At 43.6% G+C, this 23,966-nt stretch overlaps 1 protein-coding gene across 1 annotated transcript in view; it reads left to right on the top strand.

Annotated features, from left to right (window-relative positions):
- Window positions 1–2,112: 2,112 nt before the first annotated feature.
- The window catches only part of COLEC12 (collectin subfamily member 12), a 100,852-nt gene continuing 78,998 nt past the window's right edge, over window positions 2,113–23,966 (top strand). Inside the window, exons 1-2 of the mRNA XM_017833271.1 lie at window positions 2,113–2,153; window positions 14,376–14,426. Coding sequence (XP_017688760.1) covers window positions 2,147–2,153; window positions 14,376–14,426 — 58 coding nt within the window. The 5' untranslated portion in view covers window positions 2,113–2,146. The remainder of the gene's footprint in view (window positions 2,154–14,375; window positions 14,427–23,966) is intronic.

Here is a 23,966-nt window from a genome sequence, read left to right as displayed (position 1 = left end):
AGTGTCCCACTCTGTCCACAAATTAATAAATATTTTCAAGTCACAAGACTGGAGGCAGATCCCAGGCCTAATGAATCAATCATAAACTCTATATGAATTCAAAATACTAATTATTTTTCTCTCAATTAGTAAGGAACATATTTTCCACAGATGAAGCAATTCACTCATCAGTCTCTGCAATTTTGGTTGCTGTCCTTCAGTTCACTAACGTTACTGTATGAAAAATTAGAAAAATGTTATAAGTTACTACTTTTGAGGAATTTTCTAAATTCCTGCACAGTCCTGCTCCTTGCACATCCCCTGATGACACAGGCTTAAAGCAGCATTCTTCTTTCTTCTTTTTTTTAAGCATTTCTTCTGCACTGTGTTTTCAAATGGAAGTGCTTTTCCTAAGGAGAAATGGAGCTTTGTTATTGGTTTCAACCAGTTTCATGAGAAGTGATGGAAAGATTTCTTCTTGCAAACATACTCATGGGCTTTAGATCAGAGTGTAGATAGCTTTTAGTTTCAAAACCTGAATTATATTGATTCTTCAAAATAAAAATTGTAAATTAGCCTGGGATCCAAAATAAATCACCCCAGTGAGCAAGCACAAGTCTGCCTTATCAACACTGCAAGAGCTGTGGTCCTAATCCAACACAACACTACAGGGTGTCTGTAATTACCTGATGACTGTATTCAGATTTAAGTGTTTTACTCACGATATTCCAGTCAACTACTAGAGCATAAACTAAAAGCTGAGTTGAGTCTCTGATATCTGAGCCCTTTCTAAAGCAACAAATGGCTACTGCAGCTGGTATTCCAGCATTTTTGTTAATCCCTAAATAAAGGTACTGCCTCCACATCAGCGAAACACACACATCAAGTAGATGTCAACTCAAGTCATCAGACCAACCAAAGTAATTCAGATTTCTAAATCTGTTCCATAATTTTTGTTCTAGAATGACTAATTTTTGTGGCTTTAATCCTCCATTCCTTGCTGAGGCAAGATTGTACCCGACAGGTTTCCAACGCTTTCTGAGTCGGTACACTATGGTCCTTTTTGAAGTCACAGATCCTCTGAAAATACCACGAAGTATAATCATTTCTTTGGGCATCCCTACATCCAACAGACTGCAATATTTCTAATTGCAAAGGCAAAATTGTGTGCATCTCCTCTTTGCATTAGGAAAGACCCTCTGGTGTCTCCACTACTTTGTTCATCCCCAGAACAAAACAGTGCACATTACACTAGCCCTGCTTCATCAACACTGATGTTAATACTCCAAGCTGGATCATAAACACTTATCACTGTCTTCAATAGCCTAAAAACGGGTAGCTTTGCAGAAAATCAAAATGCACCTTTCATGAAAACAGAAGCCTGGAAATGATCACTTATTTCTGGCAACATCCAGAACTAGAAAAATAAAAGATGACTGGCCTGTATATCCCTAATCCCTAAATATATACACACACATTCTCCAGTGAGTCCCATTGAATCCAACAGGATACTCCTGGCCCTTCATTCAGCACCAGGGTGAACTTTGCACATCCTGCCTTCCTCTTCCCAGCCGACAGATACGCACCCACCGCTTCAGGAATCCACGGTCGGCGTGTCGCGGTGTGAGGGTGGTGAGCCTGGAGGGGCCACACCCACGAGGAAACCGCAGGGTGCCTGCCACGAGTGTGGGGAGGGAGAGCACCATTCTCCCTCCCAAGCTCCCCAGTCACTGGCGGGTGCCCTGTGAGTCCCGTCCCGAGCTGCTCCCCACGGGCATCCCCTGCTGCCCACGGCCCCGCAACCCGGGAACCCCGCGGTCCCGCGGGACGCGGCGGGACGGGGTCCGAACCCCCCCCCAGCCCCACCCAGATCCACCGGCGGCACCCCGAGCCCGCCCTCGCCGCCCCGGCCGCGGCCCCTTCCCCGGGGCGGAGGGAGGGAGGCGGGGCCGAGCCGGGCTCCGCGGGGCTGGCGGCGAGAGCGCGGTGCCGCCGGCGGCCGAGCAGCGACGGCGAGCGGAGCGGCAGCGGCCGGGGCTGCGCAGCGGGGCCGCGCCCGGCACCCGGCATGGCCCGGCAGTAGCAGGGAGCGCTCCGCCGCCCGCCGCTCCCGGCGGCAGCCCCCGCCGCGCCCCGTCCGTCCTATGAGACCCGCCCCGGCGCCAAGATGAAAGGTAGGGACGGGAGCCGGGCGCCCGCTCCGCCGCCCGCACACGTGCGCCGCGGGCACCGCGCACTGGGCACCGGCCGGGAGGGAACGGGCAGCCGGGGGGGCATCGGCAGCGTCCGAATAGTGTGCGGGCGGGGAACAGGAGGCGGGCAGGACCTGTAGAGTGCGGGCAGGACCTGTATGGTGCGGGCAGGACCTGTATGGTGCGGGCAGGATCAGTGGGGTGCGGGCAGCGTGCGGACCGGGCAGCGTGCGGACAGGGCAGCACGCGGACAGTCTGCAGCAAGGCAGCAAGGGGGGATTTCGGGCAGGGTGCAGGCAGGGCGGTCAGTGGGGAGCGTGCCAGCGGCGTAAGCCGCCCGTAGGAAGGGTGCTGGCAAGACACCGTGCAGGCAGGTGGCGGGCAGGGCATGCCGGCTGTGGGCAGAGCGCCGGCAGAGCACGGGCAGCCGGTGCCGGGAGGGGCAGAGCGCGGGTCTCACCGCGACCCCGGGTCATGCGTGGGGCCGGCCCGGCAGCGGGCGAGCCCAGGCCCCGCGCACCGGGGGCTGCGCTGCCGCTGCGGCTCGGTTTGTGTCGGTCGGTGCCGGTCCGGGAGAGGGTGTCCGTGTGCGTGTGCCTGTGTCCCGTCATGAGTGCTCTCCCCAGCACGTTTTATCTCGGCACCCAACTTTTATCTTCCCCCTCGCCGGCGTCCCGAGAAGAAGACTTGGGTTTCTCCCTGGCTTATTTGTTTGGTTTTTGCCAGCGTTTCGCGATGTTCTCGGTGTACCTTCTAAACATCTGGCAGTGATTAGGTGCCAGTAGAGGTTTAACTGGCTTGTGAAATGTATTTGGCATATTTCTCCTCAACATCCACGGACTGGAAAATTTTTGATCTTTACTTTGCATCTGTTCAAACTGAAACTTTGTTTCTTTTCTTTTTTTCTCTCTTTTCCTCCCTTCCCTCTCCTTTTGTTTTAAATGGGGGAAACATTCCAGTTCTAGTAGTTGACTACATCCTACAAAGTTGTGACAGAAGTATTACCTACGTTAAAATGAAATAAAGAAGCAGATTGCCAAATTGCTACACTGTTACCTAGTAAAAATGTATTGGGGGGTTGCAAGAAGGCTTTCTGTTTATGAAAATTGATGGCCTTACAGCAAAAGGCGTAGACTTTACACACTGTGGAGTACTTACAATGAAAACATCAAAGGAAATTATGGAAAGTTTAGGAGTTTGTGAGACTCGAACCTAGTTTTTCTTCAGATGCAAAAATAAACTTGAAGGATGGAAGGAAAGAAACCATACATATAAGAAAATTATTTTTGGGCACCAGTGTGCCTGTTCTTGGATTGCAGAGTTTTATTCCAGATGCCAGGAGGCCAGTAAACATCATGATAGTTACACTGAATTTCCAGACTTTGGGACACCAAATGATGTGATTATTTATTCACTTGCCAGAGTAGCTGCCTGAAGGGAGGAAAAACTTTTTGGGAGCATTTATTTTGCAAGCCCACACACACTATTAAGTTACTTCTGACACTGTGGCATGGTGTGTCTCCAGGGCCATGCAACATATTAAAAATAATGTATTTACAATGTTCTTTATTTATAGGGTGCTCGTGCCAAAAATTTTGTCATGAGCTTGCCATTATCAGCGTAAGTGTAATGGCAGGAACAAAACAAAACAATGAGGATCCAGTGATACAAACCAGTGACTGTTATCACTGAAAGCCTTACGCTCCATTCTTTGGGGTTTTGGGGAGGGGCAGGATGCAAAGGACCAAGGGTGGCAATAACATATAATGCAACTTGCATCTCCTTCTGTTCTGCCTCCATTGCTTTTTGCAAAGCGGAGAAATGGCATTTGCAGGGAAGATGTTTTTCCTGCTGGGAACACTTGCTGGTGCCCCACACTCTATCGAGAGGGAGTGCTAGTCCTTACCATTTGGTTTTCCTAAGAGTGATCACAGCTATCTTATTTCTTTCCCCCACAGAGTTACAGAAATCAGTAATAAAACATGCAAAGAAGAATACTTAAATGACTGTGCTAATAACAAGAGAAAAGAGAAGCTTCAAACATATCATCACATCAAGTGCCATTGCCACCGTTACGGAAGTCAGAGAGCCAAACCAAATCTTGACTTGGTGATTTCCTTTTCAGGGTACAGATTTGGCTTTTCATATTTTCTCTTTACACTTGATGGTGGCGATAATTGTACGACTGTAGAGCTTGGTGTAGTTACACGTTTTTCTCAGTAACAACAAAATGATCTGTTGATTGCAGCTGTCTCTGTATCTACCCTCTCTGGAGAATGGAGGAATATCTAAATAATTACATCACTAAATATCTGTAAGGAATAAATTATATTTCCCATTGCTGGTATTCGTAATGTGTTATGTTTTAAATCAGTAAAACAAATTACGTATAATATGCTGGCAGTTTCATTTCCAGCAAGCAAAACTGAGCTCACAAACTTTGTGATATTTTTTTACTAATAATTCATGTGGTTTATATAGGGACTTGACTGCTTTAGGGTCAGATTTATCTTTATCAAATGATACTTCTAAGTTGTAGTTATTTATTGGGGTATGAAGGAGTATTTGTTGCCTGGGAAACAAATGAGAGCAGCTTCCTCATAGTCAAACACCACCATATGTTTGAAAACATTGGCCCTAATTTAAGACAGGGACAAGCATTGTTAAAACTGAGAACTTCTTCCCATATATCTGTGATATATTTTGTAATTACTACTTTAAACTCTCTCTGTAATCACTGCTGTCATGGCAGTGCTGGTAATAAGTATTTTCAACTGAAATGTGGATACTGTTTGCATGATGACTTAATACTAATGCCCAAAATTGAGCAATGACAAAGTCAAGGTGGTAATTTTGGGACTGTTGCTCCAGGGTGACAGAGAAGCTCTTAATATTGATACCCAAAGTAGCTTAACTGCTTCTTTCCACTACTCCTCCACCTCTGCTGCTTCTTCTACCTCCTCCTCCATCTCCTGCTTCTTCTCCTCCTCCTTCTTCTCTTCCTCTGCCATCATAAGCACCTTGCTATGTACCCCTTGTATAATGATGGTACTGGAGGACAAATTATTTGGGATCCTGTGCTTGAGAACTGGAATGTGACTGAATACCCTGTCCTGTGCAGTTCTCTCATTTGATAAGAAAGATGCACAGGGAGAAACAGGTTTGTCCTTGGTAGTGTTCCACTGAAATCAGTGGAGCCTGTACTGCCTCAGGAATGGCCTAGCCTGAAAGCCCAGCTTTCTTAGCCTCAACCAGTTTACTTTAAGGGCAGCTTAATGTGCTTACTGCACAGTTTTCAGTAGATACAGCACATTGACCTTTCACAGGGTATGCCAGTTCAGTTTATCCCAAGTTGGCCTTATACAGTGAACGCTTTATCAGACAATTAATGAGATATCAGCCTGTATTGCTAAAATTGTCCCTTCTGTGTCTTATCTTGGAGCCTGGATGTAATCTGCAGGTAAAGCCTACATTTTCTCTTTCTCTCATCTTTGTGTGCACCAAATCAAACAAACAATAATCTGCAAATAGGTCTTTCCTGGGTAGAAACTTCAAATATTAATTTTAAAAAAATCCAGTCCAGAGCATTTTGCAACAGCCAGAAAGCATCTGAAAACCAAGGATTAGAAGTGGACTGATCCAGTAACCTTTACTTAGTCCAGTTATAACAGAGCTTATATGAATATAGTGACATAAACATGAAACATATGCAGGAGGTCTGAGTGGTGTGTGTTGGACATGTCACAGGACCCTAACACAGAAGTTCAAAGGCATGAGCAATTATAATAAATGTGTGATACAACCCAGAACAAATCCTGAGCAATGCTACTATACAGTCAGTGTGTGTGCTGAACTGGTTGGTAGCACAAAGGATTTTTAACATATGGACGAGAAAGATGCAAACATGCATCGAAGGATATTCTTGATAGTGATATAGAGGAAAACAGAGTGTTAGAAGCTATGAAATTACAAGAGAAATCTGTTATTGCACAGATAGAAATATTACTGTACATCTGCAAAGGATATTGAGCGGAAATAACATATAAGCTATTTATGACAGGAGTATTTTTGGTAAGAAGTTGTAATTGTTCATCTTTGCTTTCAATCTTCTACTTTTCCCAGGCATACAGGACAAAGAATAGCATGGGCAAGCCTATCCCTGTGAAGAAGGAAGTTGTCTAAAATCTCCTGTGGCTCTTTCTTCTCCTACTTTGGATAACATAAATTTATTTTAGACTGATTTCACTACAGTTGAGGGCTGAACAGAGCCCCTTTTTTGTCACAACCACTAAAAAGTTTGCTTAGATTCACAAAGACCGTTGTGCCCAGAGCTTGACACTTTTGCCTGCTAGGATAAGGAGGGAAAGGTAATCTTTCAGAGAGAGAGCTGATCAGGCTTTGCAGAGATAAAAGAATAAAATAAAGAGAGCTGGAAGAAATGTCAAGGATGAAAGCAGTTCAGTACTGCAAAGGATGCATGTCCAGTTATCTTCAGCTTCACAAAACGTTCCTTATCCTGAGGTTCTGCGTGCCAGAACAGAGAATCTCTCCTTCCAGCCCTCCCCCTTGGAAAGCAAAATAAAGACACTTTTTACAAGGCACTGAAAGTGAACCCGATCCTCCTCATAATGTGAGTGTGGTCTGTATGAGTGAGGGAGCAACCTAAGATGAATTGTCTTTGGAGTTTGACTGCTTCCACCTAAAACTGCAATCCCTTTCGGTGCATAAATTTGAGGTGAAGACTGGGACGTCGCTGGGGAACAAAGTGAATGAGTTATGGGAGGTAATAGAGACGTGTTGTTAGGAATGTGTATGCCATTTTAATGCTGCTGTTAATTGCCTCCTCTGACATACAGACAGGGAGGCATGATTTTTCAGTGCACTAATGAGAACAGATCTGTTTGCTCTTAAATCATTATGCTGAAATATGATATGATTTAAACTTTTAACTTCTAAGGTTGACCCTCCACACCATGCAGCTGCTTCTGACCCCAGTACTGTAATGATGCTGTGTGGCACATACAGGCTAACAAATTGCGTTCAAGAAACGCCCTTATTTACTGGCTTCATTTTGTGCCTTAAAAGCAAAACCAGAGCCATTGTTGTTACACCTCTGAATTTCATAATCTGTGGGTTTTGTGTATTCTTAAAGTGAGCGCTTGCATTTTTTGGGCATAGCAGTAGGGGAGAAGATTGAGACCAGGGTACTAAAACGCACCGATTTGTCATGATTCTTTGTTTTGTTTGTTTTATGCATGTGTTAGGTGATGAGAGACACAATCCAAGTTTTGCTTTATGCATGTGTTAGGTGATGAGAGACACAATCTGAGTCTTAGGATGTGTACCAAGAGAGGATATCTGCTCTAGGACCTTGCCTTTTTCAGTCTGTATACTGAAATCAGATCAGATCAGCAGTCTGAAGGACAGAGCTGGGAAAAAGCCTCAGTCTTGTCAGAATCCAAGCTCAAACAGCATCCCAAAGGATGCTTTGGGATGCAGGGAGATGAGATCTCTTCCAGGACTGCCTCAGCTGAACCTCTACCATGGCTGCCCTAAAGACCACATACTCGGCAAATGTAGAATCCATGTAATCCCTGTCCAAAGAGCTTACTGCGTGACAAGTCGGACAAAGGAAGGGATGGATAATATGGACACAACACATACGGCAACAACTGTGACATTGTGAGTGTGACATGTCAGCTGGAGACCTTGTCAATAGGGAAGTGTTTGAAGTGTGGGGTAGGATTTTATGAGGGAGAGCTTATCAAAACAGAGGCAGAGAGAGAAGAGCCTATAAGGAAAAAGTAGTGGAGAAAGGCAGAAGAGGACTAGTGAAATGGAGCATCTGTGAAGAGAGGGAAATGACCAGCCCATTAGCACAAGCAGGAGACTGTCCAGAATAAAAGCTAAGAAAATCAATGGAAACCAATTAGACTGATGAAGTCATCAACATCTGAAGGCCACAGCTGTTTGCTGTGCTTCTGCTGGCTCTGTTTCACCTCTAGGTCAGCACTTTGAATGTAGACCCAGTTAATAGTGACCAGAAATGCATATAAATCTGGTGGCTGCTCAAAAAGCTTTTGAAATGTGATATGAGAACGATATTGGTGTTTGGTGTTCTCATCTGTCTGAACAGTTGTTAACATTATAGAAACCTCACAAGTGGATGAGTTTCTCCTTTTCACCAAAAGAGTGCTGAGATGGAGAGAGCGGGCAGGAGTAGCTTTTTGACACTGACTCCTCATGAAGGAGATGCACTTGTTACACAGTTCTGAGCAGAGTTCTTCATCCATGCTGATTTATGGGTCAAAGAGAGAAATATCATGATTTTCAACTAATGGGTACAGCTTCTTTCCAAATGGTACAAGTAAAAATCTGTTCTTGCTAATAATACAATGATTTTTACGGATCTGCAAAAAAAAGAGTTATATCTGGAATATAACTCCATAGTTCCCCTTAAATCAGTAGGAAAGGCAGGGCCCTAACCATTAAACCCTTTGAGAGGGAGATTTATTTTAAAGGAAACTCTTACAACTGGATGTCATTTTTACTACAAATTAATCTTGTAGTTCTGAGTTCTCAGCCTGGTACTTAGGGGTAGGTTCTAATATATTGTAGTTCAAGTTTTCAGGGGGTTATAAAGGAACTTCTAAAACCTGAGCTGAAACTTAGGCATGACAATTTTCAGCCCAGATGCCTCATTCTCTCCTGGAATAGATTTCCCCAGATTTTTAAATGCAATGTAGAATGTTGGCATCTTTTCTTTATTTAAGACTTCAAACAGTCTTTAAACAAGGACTTTGTATTTATGTTTATGGTACACAGTTGTTCTAGAAATTATTGGATACCATGTGTCAGCAGCCACCATACAACCCAGCACCTCTAATGGTTCTGAGGTCTTGTTTGCTTCGTTAGTTAGTTGGGTTTAAATGGCTGAGCAGGGTGTACTGTTAAAAGGTGACAGCTGGACATGTACATTAGCAGCTTTCTCTAACACCTTCCGTATGCCAACGACACCCACAAAATGAAGGGGATAAAATGAAAACAACTTCCCTAAAATCACCTTGCACCAGAGGCTCCTCAGATCTGGTGCTGTTCCAGCAACAGGATCAAGTGGTGCTATGGTTATAGACCCTATATAGTCTCAGGGGCAGATTTAGCATCCTTCTTGGCTCCAGGCCAACTCTTTCTTACTTGACCTCAGCGTGACTCATAAGTGGTCCATGATTAATTTATTTAAGATTTAAGAACAAGAATGAGAAATTAAACAGTTCTACTCCACAGATTTTTGCTTTGCCTCTAGCAAATTAATCAAATGAGGGTCTAATTTGTTTTAGATTAAATGAATTCCCTCTGTTCACTGTGTTAATCCCCAGCTGAACTGCCTTTTTGTAAGTCCCACTCCCTTGAAGCATTGTACTGTATCGTATTTAACTCTACAACTGTATTTATTAGAGGTGTTGTAGTAATAACTTCTGACTGCAGGGCAAGTGGAATTTGGCATTGGTACTCGGTGGGGCATAGATGTTGCCAAAATACCTCAAAGCTTTTTTTTTTTTCTGACCAGAACTCTTGCTGTGCACTGACTCCCAAGATATCTGATGTATTGCTGCTCAGCTACAATGAGACACTCATTTGTAGCATTCTGCTGTAATCTCCCCATGACAATCTGTTGTAGCATCCAAGGAGACTCTTGTAAACCTGATGAAACAGATCTCTGGTGGTCCTTCCCCTACGCAGTTAAATACAATTGGTTGCTCACATGTGTTTCTGTTCTGCCCAAAGTTCACCTTTTTTATGGACCTTCCTTCTGCCAGAGTTCTGTAGAAGTCGATGGAATAATAAACCAGTTTTTCATGTTTCTTTGTCTTTCTTATTCTGGATTCCCCTTTTTTTTGAGTCACAGCTGAGACCTCGATAGAGCATCTTATAACTAAATTATAGCTTGTCTTCCCAGCACTAAAGAGTTAATTCTTCTGTCTGGGACATAACAAGAGATTCTGTTTTATTGTCTGCTTCAAGGAGGAGTCTGGCCTTTATATTTTTCACCCATGAAAATAAGCCTTGCTTGTGTATTAATGTATATGTATGTAACAGAAATACTTGCATTCATTCCAGTCATTCTCTTTGTAACTGAGAAGGGCTGGATTTAAACTAAAGAAAAATACTTCTAACTTAAAGTTTTCACTATGTCGAACAAACTCCTCCTGCACCAGTTTCAAACTCAATCAAGTATGGGCACCACTGATGTGAAAACAAAATTTCCTTTTCTAAGATCAGCCACTGGTGCTCAAAACTCATGAATTTCTGCCACATCGATTTCTGATACTGCCTTTAAAAGTGTAAGTTATTAAAACATGCTGGAGGTTTTCTCACTATTTGCTTTCCTACTTGGTGTGTATTTTCTTAACCTCTGTAATTCATAACAGATCATGTTTTCATAGTTTTCTCTAGAAAAGCTGTTGCCTTTTCAATGAAAACTTAGGTTCTTTTGTATTTTCCCAATGCAAAGATATCAGGAAGCTTTGAGATTTTTGTAGAACTTGTGACAAAACTTTAATATTTCCAGCAGTGGAACAGAGGGCCAAATTTCTGCTGCCTCTAGTGAGAACTATAGTGCCCAAAAGGCATGAGAGGAGGAGGCTGGGTACAGGGCTTTGCCTTGGGACTTAAATTTATAGACTTGTTTGTCAACTTCATTTTTAATATTTCAAACACAGATTTCTTCTGTAGTAGGACTTTCAACCCATCTTAGTGTCTTTTTCCAAAATGCTGTTCATTTCCGAATGTTTAATCTAAGCTTGCTTTATTAATTTCTTCCTTCTTTATTTTTCTTAAATTTGTTACATTACAGTTAATATTGTGGAATGTATTTGCACATGATTTGAGCAAAGTGCCTAGTGGCAGTTGTGACTGAAAGACCACTGAGCTTTGTCTATTAAATAATTTTCATAGATTTGCCCTAAAATACATTGCTGCCCCTTGCAAGACCAACTCACAGGGACTGAAAAATGTCTTATGTGATGTTCGAGATTTTAGTGAACAGGGAGCTGGGTCTCTAATTGACAAAACTGTCCTTGCCCATCTCCACTTCTTTGTTTCAAACACCACAAGTGCCCTTCAAAATTAGGAGATTAATAAATAAAGTATCCAAAGCTTAAGAAAAAACTCCATCCCTAGCAAGAACAACATGCAGTGCTGCAAATACTGAAAAGCATATATTTTTATTTTAAAACTGCGTATAGAAATATCTAAAATATATGTATATAAAAATATATATGTTGCAAATATTGAAAAGGCCAAAGAAACAACAATGTGATTATAAAAGTGTGGCCAGAGGCCAATGCAATTGGGCAAAACATGAAAAACAGGACAACTAGGGAAGAGGTTGGCAGCCTGGGAAGAAGGTCTTGGAGATGTGGAGTGGGATGAAGCCGCAGGATTTAAAGATGGCCTGACTGTATACATCAGATATGAATTAGATAAGCCAGGTTACACTCCTGAGAAACAAAGGAGGCAATTGTGTTACAGCCTGATAGCAGGAGAGGGCAGGAAGCTAAGGGCTCTGGGGCAGATATCTTATTTTGTGCAGCATTTTATCTTTTGTACAAGAGGGGAAGATTTTTCCTGAGTAGCTCACTGCTGGGATGAAGAATTTGGTTGTTGATGGTTTATTAGTATTTGTCGTGTTTTGTTGGGTGACCTTGTCTTCAGATAACATTCAGTACAATTGTGAGAGTTTGTTTGGTTTGGTTTTTTTAAAGGTTTCTTTCTGCCTTCAAAACTAGCATGTGTTTGTTTTGCCTGAGAAGCATCCACTGGCTCTTCCACTTCTTAAATGTTCATCTGAATTGGAGGTGTAGCTTAAGATGTGGACAGGAGCACCACTGGCAGTAAGCAAAATGTGTTACCTGGTGAAGAATATTTTTTTAGCTGTTCTGTCAATAGTGTCATCTGAGTAAAGGATGATGTTCTGCAAAATGATGTATTTCGTGGACTCCTCTACTGCTTCAGGCAAAGTCTCCCTTAGACCTCTGTGTGTGTCACCTTGCAGGTCAGAAGGAGGAGCAAGTCAGTTTTCCTGCTGGACATGCACTCAAATCATTTAGGCTTTGTTGAGCCTGAATGCAGACTGAATCTTTACCTTTGAATTCATACCCCCAAGGCTCTGCGGTGGCCCAAGTAAGCTGCGGCAGCAGTTAGCACAGTTTCATGATGCAGAGGAGTCTGATCATGTATGCTAAGTCTGTGGACAAAAAAGGTCTAACTGAGCACAGACTTCTCACTCCATCACATCTGTTTGTCTGCATTTAGCTTGCTTTTCCACCGCTGGTCATTAAGTGTTGGAAAGTGTTCCCTGATTAAATGGGAAGTGTTCCCTTCTGGTAAACCCCTTGACTGGCCCTTGAGCTTCTGTTTCCCTTGCTCCCCTCAAGTCAGGGAAAGGCCTGGATGGAAAGGTTGCAAGCTTCCTCAGCATCCTGTGCTGGAATGGTGGCACAAGGGTGACCAGCAGCTGCTGAAGCACCTGGGGGTGCTGAATCAGCCTCCCTGCCAGTGCAATGCAAACTAAAGCCCAGAAGAAGTTGGGTTTTGGACAGCACAGATTGCCATGAGATGCCAGCAGCGTTTTTCACAGCATGGAGGCAAGGCTTGCCTGCATGTTTCTGCTGGGAATCAGAGCAGAGACAAGTGTTTCTTCAGCGTGCCAGTGGGCTAAGAACCACCGGCTGCCATTTGGGAAGCCATGTCCTAGGTCCTGTTTAAAGAGAGTCACATGGAGGCTTCTCCCAATGTAAAAATGGTGTGTGTCAGAGAGGGAATGGATCTACTCTGCTCCCTCTGGGCAATAGGGAAATGGGAGAAGAGCAGCCTGGGTTGTGCTGCCCTCCCTGGCAGTTGGTTGCTTGGTGCAGAGGCTGTGCTGATGATAATGCAGAGCTTTTGCCTTTCCTGTTGGTAGAAGGAAGCTGAACACACGAACACAAACATATCCTTTTTTTTTTTGTTAAAGAAGTCGAGAGTGTATTTCTTTTGCTGATGCCAGCCTTTTCCTTTGCTGCTGGAATGGAGAGGATAGAAGGAAGAGGAGAGAAATGAAGCTTCTGACAAAATAAAATCATGATTATTAGCATATTACTGCTTGCTAACATAAAGATGAGATCAAAAGGCTTAATGAAGTCAATCATAGAATATCCTGAGTTGGAAGGGACCCACAAGGATCATCAAGTGCAACTCCTGGCCCTGCACAGGGCAGCCCCCAGAATCACGTCATGTGCCTGAGAGCATTGTACAAATGCTTCTTGAATTCAGGTGGGCTTGGTGCTGTGACCACTTCCCTGGGGAGCCTGATATTTTCCTAATATCCAGCCTGTTGTGACACAGCTTCATGTCGTCCCCTTGTGTCCTGTCACTGGTCACCACAGAGAAGAGATCAGTGCCTGCCCCTCCTCTTCCCCTCATGGGGAAGCTGTGGGCTGCGATGAGGTCTCCACCCTTTCTCCCTTTCTCCAGGCTGAACAAACCAAGTGACCTGAGCCACTCCTCATATGGCTTCTCCTCTAGACCCTTCAAAATCATCACCATCTTGGTTTTTATTTTTTTCATCTGTTTGAGTTTATCAGTTCTGTTTCCTATTTTTTATTGAATCTTGCATCTTCAAGTCAAGCTAGTGCCCATAGGAAGTGGTGGATGGATGGACAACCATCCCCTCTGACTCCTCTCTCATTACTTGGCATGGCTATATGTGGCACTTTGTGTAAAAGGCCAAACTGGTGCATGTGTAGCCTGAGCCCAATGCCTGCACAGCACAGGCAGCTGGCTGGAGTGAGTGCTGTGGTCTGGGCGAGCCTGCCCAAACAGCATGCTGGTGACAATTGTGGCTGTCATTGTGATGAGGGACATTTCTACTCTGCTCTGTACTTAATTGGCCAAGCAGGCCTCATGGTAGCTGCCTGGTGATAAATCTGCACAATTTGTAATCTGGAGTTCTGCTGGGGATTCTGGTTAGGGGAAGGGCTCTGAACTGCTTTCTCTACTTGAAGACAGAGGTGGGAATATGAGCAACAGAGAGGAAGATCAGTAACATGCCTAACAAATCAATTAAAGTTACATTAATTCATGAATATTTAAATGTAAAAACTTCTTCCCATCTTTTTCCAGTGGTAGTAGTAATAATCTGCTGCTGTGTCTTTCTTTCTCCAGACGATTTTGCAGAGGAGGAGGAGGTGCAGTCCTTCGGCTACAAGAGGTTTGGTAAGTGGCAGCAGGTCTTTCATCTTGCTATCACGTAGTGCTTAGGGTAAATCAAACACCTGCTTCCTTCCTGGCAGCATCAAAGCATACAGGTACAGTCCCATCATCTACTTTAATCCAATATCTTCCCAAAGGAAAGTGTGATTTTTAGACTTGATTTATTTTCTTGGCAAACATAAGGCTTCAGAAATAACAGTGATCAGAAGCAAGCGTGGTTTGTTTCATTATTTGATCAGTAGCATAATGAAACTGAAGCCCACACCTGATCAAAAATGAATGTGCATGCTGTAAAAGTGGGTCAATGCCTCTTACATGTCCTCTGCCCAGCTGGGCACTGCTTCAGCCCACACATGGATGTGCAGCAGGGTTTATAGGTGTTCCCAAGAGTGGTTGCATGGGACCTTCTGTAGACTTGCAGAAGTTGTACTGCAAGCTGGGCCAGGACATATGCTGTGGACTCCTCTCAAAAGAAAAGTATATGGTATGGATGCATTCTGATGTCAAAAATTATTAGAATGAGCTTGGTTACTTATTTCCTTTTTCTCCTTTCCTTTTTTTTTGACTTTTGTTTACCCCAAATGGCTTTCTCATGTGAGGAAGGCAGTGCCACGCGTCTGTGCGCAGCAGGTCAGCAGCTTTCAAGGCCCCTCTTTTCAAGGCTCTTGTGATCTCTTTCTCTCAGGAAAACGTTTCAGTCTCTGCAGTCAACAGCTTCACCCAGGGCAGGCTGATGCCTGTCCCTGTGACAAGGGGAAGGTGACATGGTGGCCTCTGAGCTCCCACAATGCCAACTCTATCTTGGAGCAGCCAGAGAGGCTCATCATCCAAGCTGCTAGCTGCTTTTTCAACTGTAAGCTATCAGGATAATAGTTCACCTTATTTTTTATCTCCTGGGAAAGTGGCTGCAGCAAGAGTCACTTTCAACGACCCCACTTGGCAAGCAGATAGGAAAGGCAGGCTGAAAATAAAAAATGAAAAATAAGTCAACAATTCCTTACATCCCAAAAGGAGCAGGGGGAGGCAGCATGAGGAGATGTGGCATTTGGGAGGTGGGAATCACATTCGCATGACCTTTTCTACTCCCTGAACTACTCCACTGCACCCTGCTGTTGAGCTTTATTTTGGATAGATCAGCCAACCACAGAGCCAGCATCTGTGGCTTGGAAAGTCCTGCCATAAGGCTGCGCACAGGGTTTTTTCCTACTTTTTTTTTGTTGTTGTTGTTCTGGATTAAGCCCTGGAATAGCAAAAAAGAAAAAAACCTTGAGAAATAGGAAGAGATGTTAACTGTTTATTTCTGTCACCTCCAGATGAGTAAAAAAAAATTAAGATCATTAACAACTATAGAAATAGTTTCCCTCTGTGTTGTCCTCTACCTAGCTATCCCTGGTGAGCATGCTCTTGCAGTGAACAGTGAAAGGATTTAGCAAGGAGCAGGTACTCCATTATCCTTACTATCCCACTAACAAGTGCACTGTTGTGGCATGATGGGATTTTCGCATATTAGCTGGCTTTCATTTCTTTCTTCCTCACGGATATTGTGATGCTACCGAAGTGAGTTATTTCTCCCCTTAGAAATGCAAGAGCATTTCCAGAAATGCGTGTGCTCTTGCACTTGGTGGGGCAGTGTGGAGGGCGCAGAGAGCCAGCAGCCTGGCAGCAGTGGGAGGAGATTTCACCACAAGAGGAGCAGTCAGGATAGTTCCACCCTTAGCTGCCATATTCTTCATGAAAACGACGTCGCTGTTGTCAGGGAGGTGTCCCAAATGTCTGCAGTACAGAAGAAGGGCCTCGACCAAAGGGAGAATGGGATCATGAAGCCATAGGATTGGCACTGGTGAGAGTTGTGTAATTCAATAGTGTTCCAATTCAAGAAGTCTTCTGTCCATACTGTTTTAGAGCCTGAACTTCTTCCAATACCCCCTTCCTTATCTTTCCCAGCATCATGGGGCAGCAGAGGGAGAAGCTAGGCTGACCTGGTTTCCATACATACCTGCACCAGCATCCTGGTGTTCATGCTTTTTTGTCCCCTAAAGGGGTTATTTCCCCTTCTTCTGAAAACCTGACTCAGTGTGTTCCCATTTCTAACATCCCTGATGCATTTCCAGGCAGTCTCTGAGCAACCTCTGAAGCGAGTGGGACTCACGTGCCTTCAACAGTGCTGGCTGCTCCACCTGGCACTGGGCTCCTCCATGCAGGAAGGTGACCTGCACATCTTTTAAAGACTCCAAATTCAGTGGGCAGCTGAGTCAGCGTTTCCAGTGAAGTACCAGAGTTTGTTCTTGGGGCCAGAATACAGCGGAGTAGTTTGAGCTCCTACCTGACCAGTAGAAAATGTTATGCCTCCTGTCACAGTTGTGTTCTGTTCCCTCTTGGCCCTGTGTCCTCACTGATAAAAGGCAGCAATATGGAGGAATCCCAAGGCAAGGACCAAGTTTTATTATACAAATGTCAATAAAAGGTCATTTTTAAAGGAGTCCTGTTCTATCTGGTTGCTGGCATTGTAGAAATTTCAGTGCTGTTCCTGTACAGCCTGCTGGTGTGGGCAGCGATGAGAACAGCAGTGGGGTTTGTGTTTCAGGAGCCACAGTGTAAGAGCAGTTGTGTTAATATATTGTGACTGGAGCAGTCCTTGAACATGCCATTGACATGAGACATAGTAGAAGGACCATGACTCAAGTACCTTTGATTCCATCGTTTGGAAGTGGGAGCCCATGTTTGGGGCAAAACGTGCTCTGAAGAGGAGAAGGCTGAAGCACAACTGTTTTGTGAAAAACATGGCTAGCAGTGAGTCACTACTGGCAGCTGGGAACATATGTTGGTCAGCATTTGGCAGGCAAAGCTTTGACCAAACTGCTTTCCTAGAGTTCAGCTGAAAAGTTTATTATTAGCTGCCTTGTTGCTGGAGCCTGTAGTTTGGTTCAAGGAAGGAAGAGATCAGCAGAAGGAGGGAAGGAGAGAGGCATTCTCCAAAAATTCTCGTTTTGGGGAAGAAGCTTTTGCAAAGAGGACTGAATACATACTGTCTTGCACCACTTCGCCTTTTTCTGAATCATTCTGTCCTTCCTTCTCAGATGAGTTAGTTTCCAAGAATTTATCATGCTAATTTATTTTTTAGTCAGTAGAACATTAACTGGTCATAGTAAGCCAAACATACTAAGCATAACACACTAGCATATTAAAGAAAAATGACTACAGATGCAGACAAAGATCCTAGGAAAATACATACCAGCATTTTTTCTTTTTTGAGCCTGGGACAGATTGCTGCAGGGGGTCAGGGAGGATGAGGAAAGCAGTCTTTCCAGCTGACAGATACTGTTTACTTCTTTCCAATGGATGCTACAGATGTGCAGGGACACTGCCAGAAGTGTGATGCTCAGCTGCAATGCCTCCAGATTGCTGCATTGAAAAAGTGAGGCAGCGTGTTTCTTATCCCTGCTACTTCATCATCAGTTACTACTCAGGGTGCTTTGAAGTTATCTGCTCCAGATAGCAAGCTAAGCCTCTCCACTGATTTTCCTCTACCAGATTGCCACCAATGCTAACTCTTTCATCAGTCAGTCTCACTGGTTTGCACCACCTCACATACACCCCACTTTGGGAAAGAATGAATGAAAGGGCAAAACTTCCCTTTCAATATGACATGCTTTGGGGATGCTAAATCTCAGGCATGACAGCTCAGACTACTTTCTAAATTGGTGGTAGAAGGATGAGATCTCTTTATGGCAGGGTTTGACTCTTCCCTCTGAAATTTAGGCTCTGGTCATCACCACAGGCATGGGAATTGAAGGGATTTGATGGACTCCAAGGCTGAAGATCCAATCTTCCTAGCTTGTGGCATTTCGAAGGAATAGAGATCGTTGTGCATTTTCTTTTAGATCTTAAAATCTGCACTTTACTGAATAGAGTCTTTAATGTAGAATTTTCACAGTGAAATTATTAATTGGATAATTTGAAGCGACACTACAATATGGAATAGCTGAAAGCAAGGGGGATGGTCCTTGAACCTCCCAAGGAATCAGAAGATAGGATCAATACACTATAGATAAGTAGAAGACTACACAGCTTGAGTAAGATAATTATCCTTTGCCCTTGGCAAACACAGCCAGAATTGAAGGCTATAAGCCTGTCCTTCACAGAGACATCTATCTTGGTCATTTCCATGCTCTAGATCATGAGTCAGAATCCTCCTCAGCTTCACCTTTCCTCTTCCCTGCTGAGCTGTCAATAGGGGACAGTCTCTCATGTCCCCAGGCAGGTCCAGTGTGCACCAAGGCACTGGTCCTCCAGTCTTCCCCACACCCTTTAGGTCAACAGCTGACAGGGAAGGAGGGATAAAAATTACTGGGGGGCCCCCTCAAGGAAGGTAGGTACTTCTTTAGTTATCTTTAGTAGGGTATATGAGAGATGACTGGGTCAGGATGGCTCTTCTGTTCAGTTATGACAGTCTAGCTCCTGAGCATCATTCCAAGTGTAAGAATCAAATCTAGGAGTTTCTGGACCAGAAGTGGATAAATCATCCTGCCACATAGTGATGAAACCTGCTATTAAAAATCTCCTGATGAGTGGCATGGGAGCAGCTGAACTAGATCCGTTCAATAACTGTTTTCTCACTATACATTGTTTATAGTATTCTACACAGGAAGAAGCTGTATATTATTTCTTCACCTTTGATAGAATACAACTAGGAGGTTTTAGGAGTGTACAATTAATAAAAACCTTGTGAATGGTTTACAGCACAAATGAAAACTTTTAAAAAATAGTGGGGTTTTTGTGCCTATAAATGTTCAAACATGACCATGGTAAGCAAATGGCTCAGAATTTTGTGATAGTTCAGGAAAAGCATTTATTCATTAACACTGAACAGAGAGAATAATTCTTGTCCTTATCTCTGGATAAATCCAGGCCATTGTTCACATCTCTAATAACATGCACCAAAAAAATGCCTGGCATCAGCTTGGTGATGTGCTATACCCACACAAACCTTAAGCCCCTAACAAAACAAAGAAAAAAATCCTAAACTTTAGGAATTTGTCAACTTTTCTTTATGGTTTGTAAACGACCAGTGAGGGATTTCAGGTGCCACAAGCCGCATCCTTCCCCAGCATTCTTGCACATGTATGCCTGCAGCATGTAATCATGTGGTTTAATAAAAAGTCACAGGGTCACTCATACTCACAAAGTCAGAAGAAAGTCAGGCACGGTGCTTCCAGTTCACTAATCTGGCCATATTTGTCAGATGAGGATTTTGCCTGCATGTGTCCTGGGATAATGAAATCCTCACTGAATGGCAGTGCCTGTGTGGCTGTTCATTTTAACCTAAGAAATTTCATTTGGAGTGACCCTTTTAATTGCCATGGCCACTAAGGTAGAAGGGGGTCGAACCTACCTTCTCCTGGGGTGAGTCCTGAGAGAATCCAGCACCTTCAAGGGTTCAAGGTTTCTGCTGGGGTTTTAGTCCCAGCATCAGGGGCTGCATGCAGAGGAACCACCTGTGTAAGGTTTCTTTGTCTTTCTTCTCTTTTCCAGTATGTACTTCCAGTACTGGAGCAGTTGGCAGGGAACTGAAGTCTCAATAAATAAATAAACAAATGCTGATGTGTGCAGTATTGCCATTGCAGAGGATTGTGCCCAGGAGCTGTCAAGGTGCCCACATGCTGCCAGTTTGTCCCTCCCATCAGTAGCTTCTGTCTCTTGCAATGCAATGGGCATGTGTGATAAATGGGATATCCAAACCACAAATTTGAAACCACCAGTCTTTGTAAAGATGGGAAATAGCTGGTGCACCCTGAGAAATCCATCACTGCCAGGCAGTAATAGCAAGAACCAAGAAGTTATCAGGTCTATGTGTACTGTGCTAACTTGCTCAGGAGCCGGAAGAGCCGTTCAGGTCTGTGGGTTTGAGGCTGCCCCTCTCTAACCTGTCCTGCTGTGCCTGGCTAAAGGCACTTCTCCTTCTAATCCAAACCCATAAAGAGGCCTCTTAGCAGCACCTTGGGGACTAAAGTCATTCCAGCTGTGTGTTGTTACGTAGGCAATTTATTTTCTCTTAGTTATGGGTTTTTCCTATTTAGTACAATTAAAATTCTTGACATGCTTCTTCATATATTACATTAGCATGCTTGCAGGAATACCTGTTTGATCAATCTCTGTCTTTTACAGGGGTGAATTGAAAGGCAGTATGGTCACCATTATGTGTGAATTTTGCTCTCTAGTTTTCATTAGAGCTATAAAATAGGTGTGTGGGCTGAACAGCACGTTGTATTTACGAATGGAATGAAAAACATTGGCTAAACTGTAAGCAACACCTGGGGATTTTGTATTTATTTCCTTGTAAACTAACCGGACAAATATGATGTTTGGTAACATCAGCTTGCTGCCAGAACACCTAGGCTGCATTCTGGGCTGTTCAACTTCATAACAAAATTACCTGTGAAATTAATGCCTTGGAAGGAAACTAAGCATTGTATTTTCAGCACTTGATACCATTATGTTTCCATGCAAAGGACTAACATAGGAAAACTCTGGGATAAATGAAAACTTCAGATACGAAGCCATCATGAGAAGGAAGAAAAAAATAGTTGGAAATACCCCTTAGTGAACTCTCCGTAGCACTGGCATGGGATTGTAGCACACACCAGTATTATTCCTGAGCTCCTCTGAAGCTTTATTCCAAATATAAGTCTGCATTTGTAGCCAGCTGCTACTACACTCTGCTCTTTACTGCGTGCTGCTAACTCTGTGGTTGCAAATGCTCAGATGTGTCTAATGGATCTTTGGCTTTTCTGTACCCTCTGCATAATGATTCCCTGTCAGAAAGCTGCTGTGCTGTGCTGACTGCCAGCAACACAGGGACACTGGTGTTTTGTGAGAAAGGGGGTGCTATATTCTCTCAAGGATACGTTGTGAGATGAACCCAACAACACACGCAAATAAAACACATACCTGTCCAGTGCTGCTTACATTGGTATCCTAGATTCCTTTCATTTCTTAGGAATTTCCTCAAAATGTTCTGGAGCTCTAAAGCCCACATTAAGTGACACGGCAGAGGTAACGTTGATTTTGCAGGGCACTGAGGCCTTTGCAAATGCTGCTCAGCATCCCATTGAGTGAGGCCCCTGAGCACGCAGGCTGCACAAAGTGGTGCTGCTGCTATTACTTTGTCAGCAGTTTATGAACAACAAGCATACTAACAGGGAAGAGCTCAGTGCTTTAGTTAGCAGCTACCAAGGCAAATAGTTGGTACAAGTTAGCTTGACAGACTACAGACAGACAGACAAGTTAGCATGACAGACACACACACTGCCTTGTACAATAAGCCCCCAGCTGTCAGGTTAGGAAGCCTCTCTGCCTTTGGCTATCTTGCTTAAAAGCTCCTATAGTCGCTCCTGCTTCCTGCAGTTAAGGAAGCATTTGGATCTCTTGCTGTCCACTTCAGCAGCATCCAGGGAAGGGGAAAGATCAAATTAAATTGGTAGTACAGCATTTTGTCTGCTGAACTATCAGAAGCATTAGAGCAAAAGTGCCATGATGTTCTGACCTGAGGTGTCATTTAATATTGCATTAGGTTCCCTGCCTGTACATGGTTGGTGCCTGGTTTCCCAGGCTCTTGTGGGAGCTGCTGCAAGGAAAGTGTGAAACTTAACCAGCTTCACCCAGACCTGAACCTGGGAACCAGGACTTAGACCCAGACTTAACCGTCTCTGCTGTCCTCCACCATCTCAGTCAGCAGCCCTGAGCCCAGCCAGTGTCCCAGGAAAATGACACTGTGAATGCGGTATATTGTGTTGCTGTACTTTGGCCAATTTCTTGATTTTTTCAGGGAGAAAATTTTCTGTCTGAAGATTGACTTCCATATGAAATCTGAATATAAGGCTAGGGTAGGAGTCATTTCATCTACTTTTAGGGAGCCTAGGCATCTCTCTCTTTAAAAACACCTGTCCTTAAAATGGCAATAGCAAAAAGAAGCTAATGCTGCATGAAGGGACTTCCATGCCTACCAATAGCATCACCATCCTGACCATGTTGAGTTACTACATACAAATCGTCAACTGTCTGTATTATGTTCTATAAAAGTGCTGGGGAAAGAATATGAAAGCTTAAAAAAGCCTGTGAGAGAGAACAGTAAAAGGAGTAGCACAAATGAACAATGGGTAAGTACTTTAGGCTGATTTGGCCTGTTGCAGACACTAATGAGGAACAGTATGTTGCTTTGCTAAGTCAAAACCAATTCAAACTCTGCTGTGCTGCAGTACAGAAGATTAACCAAAGGAAAGCTTGGATTAAAATCTTATCCAGTCTCAAGTAGCCTTCTTTATATGGCTAAACCTTAACTGAAGCAGCCAAGAGCCAAGAAATTTCTATTTGTCCTATTTCAGCCTGGGTTAGAGTGGGCTGAGATTCTGGAAAACAGAGAGAAGTTGGGAGATCGTTCTGGGCGGGAAGGAGTCTTGCTCAGTGCCTGGAGTCAGCATGGACAAGCGTTGTGCAATGTGTGTGTGGAGAGGTTTGTGTCCTTCAGATACTCTTCAGCTTGGTCAGGAATGCATCTGGAAAATCCACCCACTCATCCAGAGAGAGAGATTGATGCCTTAAATAAATAAAACATGAATGTGTTTTTGTGATTCAGCTTGTGACTCTTAATGGAAGTTTTTGTAGTAGGTGGAGTGCAAGACACAGGGATCCACTTCTCTTCAGTCCAAGTGAGGCTTGTAAGGAGATTTTGTGTTTAAAGTCTTGTGCAGACATTCAGGCCTAGTATAGGAGGACTTTGCATCTTTTCTGATAGCTATTTCATAATGCATAGAGATGCAGGGCAGAATTGCTTTCTTTTATGGATATATGGGTGCTAGGGTCTGCTTAACAGGGCTTTGCTGAATATTTTTCAAAATCTGAAGTTTTAAACGTTTGGAAAACACCTATTGATTTGCTTTACATAACATGTATCTGTGTGCTTGTTGCCAAGGTCTTGGCCAGGAAACATGGAAAATTCTACTGAAGTTTATATTTTGAATTAGCACAGGAACAGGCATAAAAGCTTTTACTTGCCAGGCTTGTTACAGCCACTATACACTATATTTGGAAGTGCTCAATGGCAGAAAACATACGTGCCTTTTATATTTTGTTAATGGGTTGAGGTATGATTTCAGACCATCTGTGTAGGTAGTGACAACTGTTAACTGAAAGATTCCTTACATATATTTCTGCTTTATCATATGATGGAGGCCATCCTGGTTACAATAAAGAATAATACATAGGACCAAAAGATATTTTTCTTCCTTCTTCCTGTCTCTCTAGAAGTAAATTGCTTCAGATAGTAATACAGCATATAATGCCCCACATAACTGGTGATTTCATTTTAAATCTGACCTGTAAGTCTCAAATTTGGAGTGTGAGAGCTCTTGTCCTTAATTAACACTTTGCACAGTCTGAAGCCAGTTTAATCCAAACAAACACTGTGAAGATTTCAGCATAGCATCTGTGCACAGCTAAATTCACTTGTCCCCAGAAGTTGCTACATGTCACTGCTTGCGTGCACAG

The sequence above is a fragment of the Lepidothrix coronata genome, unplaced genomic scaffold, assembly GCF_001604755.1.
Source record: "Lepidothrix coronata isolate B3197 unplaced genomic scaffold, Lepidothrix_coronata-1.0 Scaffold6, whole genome shotgun sequence".
NCBI lineage: Eukaryota > Metazoa > Chordata > Aves > Passeriformes > Pipridae > Lepidothrix > Lepidothrix coronata.
Note: the sequence above shows the minus strand (reverse complement) of the source record. Positions and strands in the feature narration are given on the sequence as shown.